The following is a 15,920-nucleotide window of genomic DNA, read 5'->3' on the forward strand; positions in this document are numbered from 1 at the left end:
GGCTTTGGTTCTTCCGTAAGTGAGAGCCTTTGAAAAAGAAATGGTACACCTGTGCTTATTAAACCTGCATGAATTGAGGTGACATTCATGGTCGTAACATAAACTTGTTATCTTCGGAACACAAATGAAGATATTTTTGATAAAATCCGATGGCTCAGTGAAGCCTGCATGGCCAGCAAGACAATGAACACTTTCAATGCCCAGAAAGCTACTAAAGACATATTTAAAACAGTTCATGTGACTACAGTGGTTCAACCTTAATGTTATGAAGCGACAAGAATTTTTTTTGTGCGCCAAAAACCCAAAATAACGGCTTTATTCAACAATATCTAGTGATGGGCGATTTCAAAACAATACTTCATGAAGCTTTGAAGCTTTACAAATATTTTGTTTCAAATCAGTGGTTCAGAGCATGTATCAAACTGCCAATGTCACGCCCCCCCAGTGGTGAACCATTGAAATTTCATAACACTTATGACGTAACGAAGCCTTGTTTACTGAAATCAAATGACTTTGGCAGTTTGATTCGAAAAAAAATATTTGTAAAGCTTCGAAGCTTCATGAAGCAGTGTTTTGAAATCGCACATCACTGGATATTGTTGAATAAAGTCCTTATTTCGTCTTTTTGGCACACAAAACATATTCTCGTCACAACATTAAGGTTGAACCACTGTAGTCACATGAACTGTTTTAAATATGTCTTTAATAGCTTTCTGGGCATCTGAAAGTGTTAATTATCTTGCTGGCAATGCAGGCCTCACTGAGCCATCAGATTTTATGAAAAATATCTTAATTTGTGTTTCGAAGATGAACGAAGGGGGTTTGGAACAACATGAGGGTGAGTAATTAATGACAGAATTAAATAACCCTTTAAGTCAGCAATAGTAATGGTAATTCTTGCTTGTGCCACCAATAAAATCTTAACAACAATTCAGTCAAATCCCAAAGGACAAAATCATGTCACTACATTACTTTCCACTCAATATTCACTTTCTCTTGGAAGTTGAATGTAGTGCAGTGCTTTTTCATATTTGTTTTTAAATACTCAAATGTATGCAAACTCTATTGTGGACTGTTGCATGTCTTGCTCTACTTGCAGTATATATGCCAATACTTTTATGTATTACAATGCATGAGTACTTATGCAGGTAAAAATGTGTTATGGCAAGTGTTTTTAAGACTCTGTGCTAAGGCTCAAAGCTTACATCATTATTTATCTGTCCAGGAGTCCCTCAGGTGTGTAAAAGGGCCCCTTGTGAGGTCAGAACAGTTTTCCACACTGCTGAGAAAGTCAGGAGACTTACTGAGTGCCCGGTCTCTCCTCATCTGACTAATTGCACGTGTGGGTCCAGGACTGACCAGCAGGCCAATAAACCCCAGTCACTTAGCTTGAGGGTATGGTTTTACTCCTTAGGGTTTGTTTGTTTGTTTGTTTGTTTCTTTCTTTTTTTTTATAATCTGACCATCACACCTACTTATAAACTCGATCCAAACCACACCCATATGTGGTTTAAAATCCAGTTAAAATCTGATTTTTTTGCGTCTCTGTCTGAATTGTCTGATCAGATTTCACAGTTTTTAATTGAGATTATATTTCATTTCTTGCAAAATTTTAATAATGCTAAACCAATAATTATTTTCATGTTATAGCTGATTCTATAAAAAAATTACTATGTAAAATACTAAAAATAAAATCAGTTGTTTTAAATGCTACAACTGATTTTAGGCTCCATTATAATGTAGTGTTTTGACAAAAGTACCTATTTCGATATCAACTCAGTATTGAAATTTAAAAAATGTGACGCTTTCAGCGCTGTTTAGCGATTTCGTAAACACTTCTGATTGGCCATTGTGTTCACACGCTCAACAGATATGTCTGTGATTGACTACAGATCAAGGCATGGGAGAGTTTAAAAGCACACGCAAGTGTTTGAATTTTAAAACTAGAGGATTTCGAAGGTCCGCTGATAGATGCCTGCTTTCAAACGCTCCATGTGCTCCATGTGTAAGCGCTCGGTGAAGAGCGTTATTGATGTTTGACATATCTGATGAGCTCGTGAACACAAAGGCCAATCAAAGATGTTTACAAATCCGCTCAACAGCGCTCAAAGTGTCACATTTTTAAATTTTCAGTATGGACTTGGTATCGAATTCGGTACTTTTGACAACACTATTATAATATACAGCATAAAAATGTTGAGTTTTTTCTAAAAATTTCATTTAACAGTGTTATTACATGTATTAGGGTTTTAACTTTAAGTGAGTGTCAGATGACATCAAAGGGTAATCTAAATGTAAAAATGGGAAGCATAATCATGTACAATTAAATTTCCAATATCAACCAAAATACATCCAATATCGAAAAATAGATTGTACATGCCTATTGAAAATCCAATTGGATTTGTGTGTAAACAAAGCCTCAAGTTTACTTCCTTTCTGACTTGTGGCAAATATACACTCCAGCATTTCACTGTGGCACAAACTTTGTGTTCATTTCCAAATCTGTGTAGGAGGCTCTTGAGCTGTTTCGGCCAGATTTCATCTCTCGCTCTCAGAAACGGCTTCGGCGATTAGAACTGAGGGCCAGGGAGAGGCGGAGCTTACAAACAGCAGAATTTATCATGGGCGTAGAGACGGCTAACCGTAGGCGGAACTGCACCAAGCCACACCCACTTAGTGGTAAGATACTCTGTTTTCATTAGCATCCTATGCACAGTTGAAGGAGCTATAGTGCAGATCTAGTGCTGCAGCAATGCAGCCTCAGTATTACTTTTATAACCATTCAATCAGGTATCCACAGAAGCAATGAACAATGAATTGCTAGCAGTGCATCAGTGCGGCAAATGCCTGCAAAATGTGCCAACGGTGGCTGTCTTACTTTTAGGGCGAGCACACTGCAGCGAGGCACATTATTGATGCCGTCACAGGAAGACGTGCTTCAGTGCTGCACTGAAACACTTGGTGCATTAAAACTTCAGTAATATCAAAACAAACTTGAGATGGACAGATTATACAAAACACAAAGCAAACAGATACAATTGAGATCTCAAAGGTCTTTGGATGTATCATTGTGGCCCTGTTGAGGATGAACAATGAATCTTAAAAATTACATGACATATCCTGCAGCTTACTGATGCCCCCTATTGTCTCCAGTATGATCCTACAAGTTACTCTAAAAATGTTTTTATTCATTAGCTACTGCATATGCAACTGCAATATTTGTTCAGTTAGCTCATGACGGACTTGATGGCAACTGAAGAATAAAATGTAACCATTAAATATTAAGCTTTGTAACAAACTTTTCATTTTTATCCTTTATTCTCCTGCTGAATGTTTTTTGTAGATAACCTTTTCAAACCCAGGGACAGAGCCATCTCAGGCAAGGAGATGCAATGGAGATCCAGACGGTGAGATTTTTCATACGCTCTCTTTCACAATACCACACATGCACCAGTGCTTATCAGTGCAACAACACAATATGACCCCTTTCTGATAAGGATAGTGTTTGCTTATCTGTGTGCTGGAGTAAAAGCCACCAGATCAGATGAAATATAGTGGATTAAAGCATATATTGACATATATCAATCAAGATATTTCTTTTTGTGTTCCTGTTTGTGTTTGGATGAAAAGTAGATAGATCAATTCGTTCTACCACCTACAAGTCACTGTTTTTTTATGTCATTATATGTCCATCATCCTCAGTCTGTGCTTGCAGGATTTACAACAAACTCCCCGAGGTGGCCAGAAAGAAGGAGGAGGAGAGGAAGAGACTGGTGTCCGAAACCAACAGGCTGAGAGCAGAGGTCTTCAAAAAGGTTAAGCTTTATCTCACACAAAACTGTTTTGTATTTTAAGGCTTATAGATTGTATGAGACAAAAGCTTAATCATTCCAAAAAATATCCGCAGCTTGTATTTTTATTTACGTGTATTTGTTTAGATGTCACTTCTGTTAATCTAAGAGCCAACAATATCCACAATAATCAACAATATATTCACAATTATGTGTCCTTATTTATTTGTTACATTGAAACGGCTATTCCATTTTATTATAAAAAATCCTTTACCGCCATGTAGCAGGCAGGTTTAGTCCCAAAGCACATCATATTTTGCATTTTTTAAGTGAATTAAAGGTATCCTGATGTGTGCAGAGAACACGCCGGGCCACACATTGTGGTTTCATCAAATAACTGTGACATTTATGTAGCAAAATTAAACCTTAAACAGACATGCTTCTTAGCTGAATAGAGAGCAGAACAGTAAAATATGACAGGGTCTTCTTTCAGGACAAAGATATGTAGTTACCTTAGAAGAACGTAATTAAAATAAGAATTCAGTTAAAGAGTGCCTGGTTTAATAGCCAAAATGAAATTAGATTCACAGTTTGGACTGAAACTGTATAGAGCTTTTCAGTTTTTAGTCCTAAAACCTGGAAGAGAATTAGCTTTTTTCAGTAATGGGTTCCCTGAGGATTTTTAAAATAAAGCTCTGAAAAAGATTTTTTTTTTTTTTTTTTTTTTACTGAGACTTTTGCATGCTTCTTTGCATTTCTGTCTAGGGCAGTTCTTTTTGACTCAAAGGCCCCTTGAGTTAAAAACTGTTGGTCACTCTTTAATTTAGGGTCCAATTCTCATTATTAACTTGCTATTAACTATGACTTTTGCCTCAATAAACTCCTAATTTTTAGTAATGTAATTGTTAAGTTTAAGTATTGGGTAGGATTAAGGGATGTAGAATAAGGTCATGCAGAATAAAGCATTAATACGTGCTTTATAAGTACTTATTAACAGCCAATATCCTAGTTATATGCATGCTAATAAGCAACTATTTAATAGCGAAAATTGGATTCTAAAAGAAAGTGTTACCAAACCTTTTGCAGCCCCTTGCAAGTTTGCTGAGACCGCTTGGTGGACCCCAGCTTCCATTTGAGACCCATTGATCTAGGACAAGGATGGGCAGCTTCACTTCTGGAGGGCCAATTTCCTGCAGAGTTTTGCTCCAATCCTAATCAAACACACCTGAACCAGCTAATCAGGCTCCAGGATTACTAGAAAACTACATCCAGTTTAGTTTTTTTCAGGGTTGGAGCTAAACTCTGCAGGACAGCGGCAGTCCTGGACTTTAGTTGTCCATCCCTGATCTAGGATGTGAGTTTACGGTTGCTTGACTTAAAGGGTTAGTTCACCCAAAAATGAAAATTATGTCATTATTTATTCCTCCTCATGTCATTCCACACCCGTAAGACCTTTGTTCCTCTTCGGAACACAAATTAAGATATTTTTAATGAAATCCAGAGCTTTCTGTCCCCCCCATAGACTGCAATGTTATTACCAATTTCAAGGCCCAGAAAGGTAGTAAAGACATTATTTAAATAGTCTATGTGACTCCAGTGGTTCAAACTTAAAGTTATGAAGCGATGTGAATACTTTTTATGTGCAAAAAAAAAATATCTTAATATGTGTTCTGAAGATGAATGAAGGTCTTACAGGTGAGGAACGACCTGAGGGTGAGTAATTAATGACAGAATTTTCATTTTTGTATGAACTAACCCTTTAACAAACATGTTGCAATTTGCTAATAACATTTGCTAGAACAAAATGTGAAAGTGTCTTCAAATGGCGTTTAACCATGAACTTGAAAACAACTATTCTAAAAGACCCTTGGCAATTCTTGAGAGCACCCACAGTTAATTAGCCTTCCGGACTGGCCTACAGTTTGACGTCATGACAGAATGGCTGTGTTGCTTCGTGCTGATTCTGTAACGGTGAACACTCTCAAGTGATCCTCCAGGCTGACCTTTAATGACCCCCACAAGGACAAACACACCTGAGGCTTTTGTCTCCTAATGCGTTCTGTCACAACTGTCAGCCCAAGTGTACCAGCGGAGATGAAACTTTAGTTGCTCTGTGAAAACCTTCCCTCCGGTCAAAAACAGCTGGTGCTATGTGGTGCCAGACTGTCTGATCTCACCTGGCTGAACTTTTACCTCGTTCTGAGGTGTCAAGCGATATATAGAGACTCATGAGGTGAATTCATGCTGAGTGTCTCAACACTGCTTAAGGCAGCTTGGAAATGATCATATGCGACTTGACCATTACGTTTATCTTGTCAGGCCATTGTGAAAACGTAGGGATAGTTTACCTAAAAATGAAAACTGTCTTAATCCCAAAAACACAAAAGGAGATATTTTGAAAAATATTTTGATTGCTCTCTTCCCCTCCCCCAATTAATTGGGTCTGAAGCTCTTTCAATGTTTTTTTTTTAAGGGAAACCACTAAAACAGAATCATGAAACAAGTCCATAGTTCATATGCTGTACATTTCAAGTCTTCTGAAGTCGCACAATAAATTTAAGCCGTTATTCACTGATAATCTTGACGTCTCTCCTTGACAGACGTAACAATGTTTTTTTTTGTTAATTAAATGTTCTTTTGAGTCAGATCTTTTCAATGAATCTACTGATCTGTTTCACAAAACTTGCCTTAATGATTCACTAATTGCACTGAACTGGTTTTTGAGTTCAGTTCCCAGACTCAATGACAGTCACAGCAGTTTTTAATGTAATAGCTCAGATAAAGAGATTATCAATAAACAATGACTGCAGTTTCATATCCAGAACTATTGTTTGACTTCAGAACACTTAAATATTGCACAGACTTCATATGGACCACATTTGCAATCATTTTATGCTGTTCTTTCATACTTTTTGAAGCTTAAAAGTTCCAGTTCCCATTCAATTTAATAGCATAGAAAAGATAAACTAGTGCATTCTGCAGATTTCGTCTCCTTTTGTGTTCCACAGAAAAAAAAGAAATTCTTTTTTCAGCAAGTTATTCCTTTCCTTAATGAACATATAAGCTGTACTTGCCCTGTCTTCCAGCAGAGGTCAGTATAGTTCTTCAAATGAATCCTGCCTATCAAACCACTTTTTGAAATCCAAATTAATTCCAACTCAAGGGTGATTTATTCATGCATTCCTTTTGTTCTTTTCGGTGACAGACACGGCCCTGATACTTATGGGATGTTTGTGACACAAAGGAGGGTTGTGTCAACAATAATTTCCCTGTTTTTGATGTTTAGAGTGTTGAATTCCACAACAGGACAGCTTTCATTGGAATTTTGGATGTCTTTGCTGACAGGCTGATCCCTAGATGCCCAAAACGTGAGCTTTTGTAAAGGAGAAATCTCTTGTCGGGTGTGTTGTTTTAATGGATGTCAGGTCCTGTGAGGCTGATACTTTGTCATGGAGTGTCTGACTCACTGTCTCCCATGAAGCCCCACTGTCTCTCAGGCTTTCACCTCCTGTGTGACAGTGATGAATTCCTGATAAGTCAGGATGAAGATAGAGAAAAGCTGGTGAGGGGAGAGATACAGTGAGAGAGAAAGAGAAAGATGCCAACAGAGTTTACATAAGCATTGTTTTGTAGCTCGTAACTTTCCATGGCCTTGTGTGTGTCCTGTGATTCTTACCTGTTACAAAAATTAAGGATTTTTCCAGTAATTGATCATTACAATAATACTAAGAATACATGTATTTACAGGCACTTTGAAGGTTTGATTTCAACTGGGAAAAAGCATTAATTTGTCTTTTTTAAATGTCCTTTACATGCTTTAGTCTGACTGAAATCATACCAAATCAACTGTTTTTGCTGTTTTTCGCTTCTTCCATCATGTGTAAATGTTAATCCAACTACAACTGACATCAAAAGATGTGTTTAATCCTAGAAATATTTGATTTTTTAATGCTTTTATTCTGTAAGGATGTATTAAACTGATCAAATGTGCCAGTAACGACTTTTATATTATTTCTAACTATTTCTATTTTAAATACATGCTGTTCTTTTGAGGTTTCTATTCATTTCAGAATCCTGAAAAATATATATATTACAGTTTCTTCAAAAATATTAAGAAGCACAATTGTTTTCAGCCTTGATAATAAAAAGAAATGTTACTTAAGCACCAAATCAGCATATCAGAATGATTTCTGAAGCATCGTGTGACACTGAAGACTGAAGTAATGTCTGCTGAAAATCTTTTCCATCAAAGGAATAAATTACATAAAAAATTAATTAAAATTGTAAACAATTATTTTAAATTGTAATAATATTTTACAATATTGCAGTTTCTACTGTATTTTTGATCAAAACAATCAACACAACAACTTTGAACAATAGTGTTTATTTGGACAGAGGAAGACTGTAGCTTGACTACGCAAATACCAGCTGGAGATTGATTATAACTAAGCATTTAAAAGTACTTATTGAGTTTTTTTGCTCAATTACTCTCAGCACATCTGTTTAGAGTAGTTTTACTTTATTATTACCACTATAACTTCAAGGAGTACTTCCAAAATGTTTCATTTTTGACTTATTTCAAACATAATGTTGTATTCAATTAAAGAAAATTGTACGTGTAACTATTAAATCGGTGATGTGACCATTTCTAAATTATCTAAATGCTTAAATATTAAATTTGCTTTAAATTAAATTTTAACTTCCAACTCTTAATCCTTGAGGAGTTTCACTCTAAAAGTAATTCAGGAACCTGTTATCACAACTTAAATAAATGCATGGTTGCAAGTTAAAAATTCAAATTTATTGATTTAATTCAAACTTTTAAGTTGCAAACATTATTTTGTTGAGTTCTGTTGACATAATAATGTCAACAGAACAAAATAACATAACTATATAACATAACATAATAATCTTGATCATTACATTAACTTAATATAGTTTGTAATTTAAACTCAATTTGTTTATGTGTTAATTGGCTTTTTTTTTTTTAAATAAATTGTGGTAACGTAATGAAATAACTTCGAAAATTAGGAAGTGGATTTCTAGTTCCCAGCATGCTTTGCATAGGACTGGATAAGGAGAATAAATGTTGAAATTCATTTATTTGATTTTAGTGAAGAGAAAGACCTGTTAGTGTTTAATGCTGTTATGTTTGACATTTAAAAGTGTTTCTGTAATGTTGAAGTTTTTGTGGTTATCATTGTGCTGAAGAGCAGATACATGAAGGTAAACACTACATTGACTCTATAAGCAATGACTGTGCTAATGCCATTGACAAGTAATATCTTACTTCTTCATTAAATATGCATGTTAAATAAGTTATGTAAGCATGTGCTATAATAGCTGTTGATCTGATCTGAACTGAAATAGATAAGATTAATTGGTTCCAGGGCTACAATTCTGGAGCGACATGATTTCTTTGACTAATCAACTTAAAAATTTGTGTTTATGCTACAAAGTTCACAGTTCCTCTAACTCAATGTAGCTTGTTGGTTAAACGTAAATCCACTCAAAGTTGTCATAACTCAAAAAACTTTTTTTTTTTTTTTTTTTTTTTTTTTGAGCTAACAACATTTTTTAGAGTGTGGTAAAAAAAAAAAAAAACAGCAGTTTGTGACAAAAGTTTGTTTCTCAAACAAAACATATTCAACTTTTTCTAATCTACACTGGAATGTGTAGGTTATTCTGTAGCAGTTGACAGAGCGCAGCATCAGAGATAGCCAAGGACAAGGAAACCAGGCAGAAAAAATAAAATGAATAACTCCGAGGAGGGAAGAGGCATGATAGCATGAGCACAGATAGCAGGTTATCATTGCTCCCTGGGGAGATGGCCACCCGGGGGGACAGGTGGGGAGAATTCTGGGTAATCTTTAGATTACACAGTCACTTCCCCCTCATTTCTTCACCACTTGACCTCAGTGTGCAGGTGCTCTGACAAAGAAGGATGCTTGGCTAGTTGTAGTTTGGTTAAAAGTTTCCTCTCCTTTTTTTCACAGAAACTTTTGGATCAGATTCTTCAAAGACACAGTGACTGAGGGAAGTGCCTGTTCACAAGATTCATATCCCCCGCGCTCTCCTTGCCTGAGGCAAAGAACTGAAGACAAGCAAGACCTTTGCAGCTCCCTCCTGAGAGCAGAGAGCAGAGCCTGGCTTTCTGATGCATTGTTCCAAATATAAAACACCTTTTACCAGACCTGGGGTGAATCCACATGATATATTGACACACTTCCATGCACTGCTGTATCCTTGCTGTGTGATAAGTATTTTTAAAGAGAGCATGTTTGATAATACAGTATAAGATTGCTTATAAGACTCTAGACCTGATTGGAAGCACATCCTGATTTTGCTGAGTTAGATGTGTTCCTTGGTCAACATATTTTTTTGATCCTGGAACAACATTCCTGTCCGAAAATTTTGTCCTAACCCTACCCATAACTTATCCCTAAAATCAGAAGGAAATGTTAGGTGAATAACACTTACGTAAAAGCACCTAACCCTGATTGTAAGCCTAAACTTGATATAAACAGTAAACTTGTCCCTCAAATCCAATTGGTTGAATGGAAATTTGTTCCAGGAACATGTTGTGCTTGGCGAAATCGGGTTCTACTAATTGCGCTCTGTTTTCTTTTGAAAATGTTCTCTGTCAGACTTCTGAATTTAATGTGTTGCACTAAATAAAATGTAGTTTTAAATTATATTTGAACAAATATTTATTTACTTTTTGGTCCAAATAAAATAGAACAATGCCACAAAATATGTTAATTAGGCTACCAAATGTCAGTTGCTTGTACAGATACCCTAAATGATTTTTAATGTTTTTGTTCAAAATCACATATTCTTTTAAATGGATTGACTTTATCAAAAGGACTTAAGTGCAGTTAATAGAAATCATAATGGGATTTGCCACCCAGCTAATCGCAAAACACATTACAAAGATTTATTATGTACACCTTGTTCTTACTTATGAAATTGTGGCTTTGTTCTTAAATGTTATCAAAAATAGTCTTATGGTCCTAAATATGCAGTATTACCATTTTTCCTGCTCCCTTCCCCCCACCCCCCAGATTCAGTATGCAATTTTCCCCCACATTAAAATTTGGATATTATGTTCTCTTTCTGTAATAGCCAATTTCAGTAAGTGAAGTAGCTCAGTATGGAGAATGGGGAATACATTCCACTGACTCCTTTGCCCTGGAAGTGTCAGGGTTTCTGGAGTGGAACCTGAAATTTGGGATAATAGAATTCAGGAGAGAACAGCGTAACGGAAGATTAGTCCGGAAACTCAGTGATCATTTGTTAGGTGACAGATTGGATGACACTATGATAAAGCAGAGACAAGTAACCTAAGGGTGTAAAAATCATCTTTATTCAGCAGTCAAAATTCAGAGCTGGTTGTGGTACTTTGAAAGTTTCATGAAAAGAAGAGCAAGCAAATATGCTGATTTGAAAATGCAAAAACATTAACGAGTCCTTGAGTCTCTAAGGTAAGTATGCTACCTGCTGGAGACCTTGAGAGAGTTATTATAAAGTGCCTTGCATACCAAACAGGAAATAGAAAATTACCCCATTAAAAAAATTGATTCACTTCTGAACTTCTGCAACATTATGTAGTATTTTTCTGTAAAAATATATATATAAATATAAATATAAAAAATCATATTCATATACTAATCTAAATGAAAATAAGGTAAAATACAAAACTTTCATACAGAAATTGGTACCACTGAACTCATTCATGCCATATCAAATGGAGACCATTCACAGTATAGAGGGTATGCATTGACGTTACTTTCGCGCCAGAACACGCTCCCTCAGCTGGTCTGCGGTTTTCCCGTGGAATTGGGATACTTTTACTGGTTGTTTTTCATGTCCACGGGTTGAAGCGACCCCACATTACATGATATTTAGCCTCTGGAATGCGAATTTTACTAGGGGAACCTCGCCAAAACGTAGATTTTTAAATGGGATTGGGCGGGTTTTGTTGTGAAAAACCTGGCAACCCTGACTGAGTGGCAAAAAAGCCTGCTGAATAACTGGATATAATAGGGGAAACTAAGAAAACATGAGTAAAACAAACAATTACACTAAAGATTGGGCTTGACAGTGTTTTTTTTAGTTCACCCAAAAATGAAAATTATGTCATTAATGACTCACCCTCATGTCGTTCCAAACCCGTAAGACATCTGTTCATTTTCAGAACACAGTTTAAGATATTTTAGATTTAGTCCGAGAGCTTTCTGTCCCTCCATTGAAAATGTATGTACGGTATACTGTCAATGTCCAGAAAGGTAATAAAAACATCATCAAAGTAGTCCATGTGACATCAGTGGGTTAGTTAGAAGTTTTTGAAGCATCGAAAATACATTTTGGTCCAAAAATAACAAAAACAGTGGTTGGCATCCAGCTTATTGGTGCATTACCGCCCCCTTCTGCTCCGGACAGCGTGATTAGGACATCCGCGACATGCACACTTACGCACCATTTTAAAAAATATAGCAATACCAAAATACAAACAATGTAGAATAGCTTGAATACAGCGTGCGTCTCCCTCAGACGAAGCTCGGGTGCACTAGATAACACATCCTCAGCATCACAGTCCGGAGCAGAAGGGGGCAGTAATGCACCAATAAGCTGGATGCTAACCGCCGTAAAACAGGAAAGAAGAAGAAGAAGCAGCGTCACTGTAGAGTGAAAGCAGATATACAACAGATCCGGAAGAGAAGACAATGCTGAATAAAGTCGTAGTTTTTGTTATTTTTGGACCAAAATTTATTTTAGATGCTTCAAAAACTTCCAACTAATGCACTGATGTCACATGGACTACTTTGATGATGTTTTTATTACCTTTCTGGACATGGACAGTATACCGTACATACATTTTCAATGGAGGGACAGAAAGCTCTCGGACTAAATCAAAAATATTTTAAACTGTGTTCTGAAGATGAACGGAGGTCTTACGGGTTTGGAACGACATGAGGGTGAGTCATTAATGACATCATTTTCATTTTTGGGTGAACTAACCCTTTAATCCATGGATATTGACATGCAGCAAGGAATCGGGCTTCCTGACACTTACATCTAGGCCTTCCTGATTTTGACGCCAGGGAAATACAAAGCAAATCTGTAGGTCTAAATCCGAGTAATCACTTAACTCAATGTTCTATATATATCGTCCAGCCCTAAAACTTGTATAGTTTCTGTGAATTGCAGCATTCAGTTTTTTTGCGTAACTGCAGTAATAGCGGCCGACGGTGACGTGATGTGCATACCCTCTACTGAGTGAGTATTTTTAAGTTTTACAAATCAGATTTGGTGATTTGTAAATATACACACTTTTTTATAATGTACGATTAAATTGGAGATTTTTATTTGGTAAAAATAAAAATAAAAAATACTAGTTTGTCGCTTTGATTCCTATGGTGGACTAACGGCGTTAGGACCCTGCAGAGCACCGCTATAAAACACGTGGAGATTCAAGCAGCACTCTTCCAAAGAATCAACACTTCACCAAAGCAAGAGACCAAACCATTTCTCTTCGTATCTGTACGTGTGCTCCTTGCTTTTGTTTACACTCTGCACGTGTGACACTGGACAGTGTGAATACAGTCGAGCACAAGATTTCAGCACTATTGTCTTTGTAAAGTTTTTCTGACAGCTCTATCGCGGGTCTGCGACCACCCTCCCCTCGCTCCCCTGTGGATTTACTCGTATTGCAGGAATTCCCTCACATCCTCTCCTCCTGCGCTGTGTATGTGTGTGTGTCTTTGGGTGTTTTTTGTGTCAGTATATTATGAAGATCTCATCATAAGGAGCCGGGCATCATGAGGATCTACCGGCGTATGGAGAACTGGTGCCTCATGAGCGGACTGCGCGCGTTTGTGCTGCTGATAGTGGGACTGACAGCTGGCATCTCCACTCATGGTAGGAGACACACTTCATATTAGTGCTTGTCTTACTACTGTATGTTTACATTTAGTAAAACTAATATAAAATGCAAGTATTGTAAGTTCATTGTTTTTACATGCGCTCACTGGGGCAGTAGATCTTATCACCCCTACAGGGTGCATATTAGTATCTTATGAAGCTTTTAAGGATGTACATTTTGAGAGTATTGCCCCAGTGACAAGCTGGTGTACCCCTACTATTATTTTGCTTTTTTGAATACTTTTGCAAATTCAAATGCAAATGATTACAGCAACGTGAAATATATGAAAATGGACACTAAAGTGTCTATTTGAAGTGTCCAATTAAACACATAATGATGACAATAATAATAATAATTAAAATGACAAGTTATATCCCAAATATTGTATGTTAAAAGCATGTATGAGTTTGATTTAAGTCAGTTTACGAACAGAATGCTGGATGAGATAAATAGGAAACCTTGTGTGTATGAGAATGAACAACAATAGCAGGAAAGAGCAGAGATGCACATTTACATGTGGCTTTGGGAGATCCATTCAGCAGTGACCATTTAAACTCACTGTGATGTCTGGATGTCCTGTCTTTGTATATAAATAAGATTAAGGGCGTTTAGAAATGGCTTGTGTTGACGTACACAAAGATGTACATTTGAGGTACTTACCAGTGGCAAGCTGTTGAACCTCTTAAGATACAATGAAATGTAAATAACCTAATATTATAGTAATATAGTGTATATTTAATAATGCAAAAATAAATAATCTTGTGAAGAGATGACGGCAACCTCTGCAAGGACTTCAGATGACGCCAATTCTGAATCAACATGCACGACTGCCAAATTTTCTATAGTCATTATGATCGCAAGTTGTAATAACTGCTTTAATGAGATCATTATTTCTGCCTAAATGAAAACATGAAGAACTGTGCATTTCTGGACATGGACATTATTTGGACACAGTCAACTCTGATAACAAATTACTCTAAATTGTAATGAATAAACATGCATTTTCTGTAAAGCTGCTTTGAAACAGTATGTGTTGTGAAAAACGTTATACAAATAAATGTTAATTGAATTGTATTGAAATAAAAGCCACTGGGTTAAAATAACTGTACAAAACTGAATGCATGCTATTTCTTAATTACGTCTCTTGTATGTATTACTATGAGAACACATGTAAAGGCTCTGACAGTTATTCAGTTGGTAGTCATAGATATTGGTGGTGAAAATTAGCTATATATGGGTCATTGATGAATAAAGTTTTTAAAAGTGTAAAAAAACATAATGGAGATATAATTAATTTTGAAGTTTTATTCAGTGTTAACAGTGATATTATGTGGTTTGTATAATCAATTAATTCTGCTTTTGTCATTTTTTACAAGATGGACAAAATTTGTCACCATAAAAGTCATTCGGTTTAACCGAAAGTTTGGTTATACTGAATGAGAATATTTAAACAATGCTAACATGCTGATATCTAACTAGCTAGCTAGCAAAAGGACAATCAAATCTTTTATATTTAGTACAAGTTTTTAAAATATTACACATTTTTCCATGTTTTATAGCGGTTGTACCGAATGACCTGATGTTTAGGAACATGCATATGAGCAAGTGAAAACATGAATTTTCAAATAGTTAAAAGAGAGTTAGTTATTTTGCTTCATGACCATGTGGTCATTTGCAGGTGTCACATCCTGTCACATGATATTGACCACATGACTTGATCCAAATTGATCCCTTTATATTGGTTACTCCGAATGACATCAATGAAATTCACTTTTCCGGACATTATTTCTCATAACAAAGCAACGACTTCTACACATAATTTAATACCATTTTGCACTATGCTGATATATGATGTTATAAAATCATGCCAGAATAAAAAATATATACATTTATTACATTTTAAGATATTTTAATCACAAATGAAATGGCTGTACTGGCCTTTGGACGGTTAAACCAAATGACATTTTGACACTTCAAAACCTTTATAATTAATTATAAAAATATAATTAAAAACTTTTGGATTCAGTAAAAGAGAGCTAGTTGTACTACCTTACGTACTTTGGATGTCATGTCTTTGTTTTTATTATTATTATTATTATTAAGGCCTTTGGACAAAAAATAAATAAATAAATGACCTGTCACGTCACTGACCCATATATTAGATCCAAAAAACAAAATAGTCGCTGTTTGGATTTAAATAGGCA

General features: G+C 35.9%; 2 protein-coding genes across 2 annotated transcripts in view; both read left to right on the forward strand.

Moving 5' to 3' along the window:
- Positions 1–807: 807 nt before the first annotated feature.
- c18h10orf90 (chromosome 18 C10orf90 homolog) lies at positions 808–9,974 on the forward strand. The gene is made up of 6 exons (XM_067366923.1): positions 808–838; positions 1,226–1,395; positions 2,511–2,679; positions 3,344–3,407; positions 3,716–3,815; positions 9,788–9,974. Exons 1-6 carry the CDS (start codon positions 808–810, stop codon positions 9,824–9,826), a joined length of 573 nt encoding a protein of 190 aa, XP_067223024.1. The 3' UTR covers positions 9,827–9,974.
- A 3,325-nt stretch (positions 9,975–13,299) lies between these two features.
- adam12b (ADAM metallopeptidase domain 12b) overlaps positions 13,300–15,920 on the forward strand; it is a 130,992-nt gene continuing 128,371 nt past the window's right edge. Inside the window, exon 1 of the mRNA XM_067367317.1 lies at positions 13,300–13,712. Within this exon, the coding sequence (XP_067223418.1) occupies positions 13,613–13,712 (100 nt within the window). The 5' untranslated portion in view covers positions 13,300–13,612. The remainder of the gene's footprint in view (positions 13,713–15,920) is intronic.

This window comes from Chanodichthys erythropterus, chromosome 18 (assembly GCF_024489055.1).
Source record: "Chanodichthys erythropterus isolate Z2021 chromosome 18, ASM2448905v1, whole genome shotgun sequence".
In the NCBI taxonomy this organism is placed as follows: domain Eukaryota; kingdom Metazoa; phylum Chordata; class Actinopteri; order Cypriniformes; family Xenocyprididae; genus Chanodichthys; species Chanodichthys erythropterus.

What these genes read in the sequence shown, in the direction of transcription:
- c18h10orf90 (XM_067366923.1), top strand. Translation starts at nt 808, where the DNA reads ATGAACGAAGGGGGTTTGGAACAACATGAGG. An exon ending in GGGTTTGGAACAACATGAGG is followed by an intron (nt 839 to 1,225) that starts GTGAGTAATTAA and finishes TTATCTGTCCAG; the next exon opens with GAGTCCCTCAGGTGTGTAAA. An exon ending in CCCAGTCACTTAGCTTGAGG is followed by an intron (nt 1,396 to 2,510) that starts GTATGGTTTTAC and finishes AAATCTGTGTAG; the next exon opens with GAGGCTCTTGAGCTGTTTCG.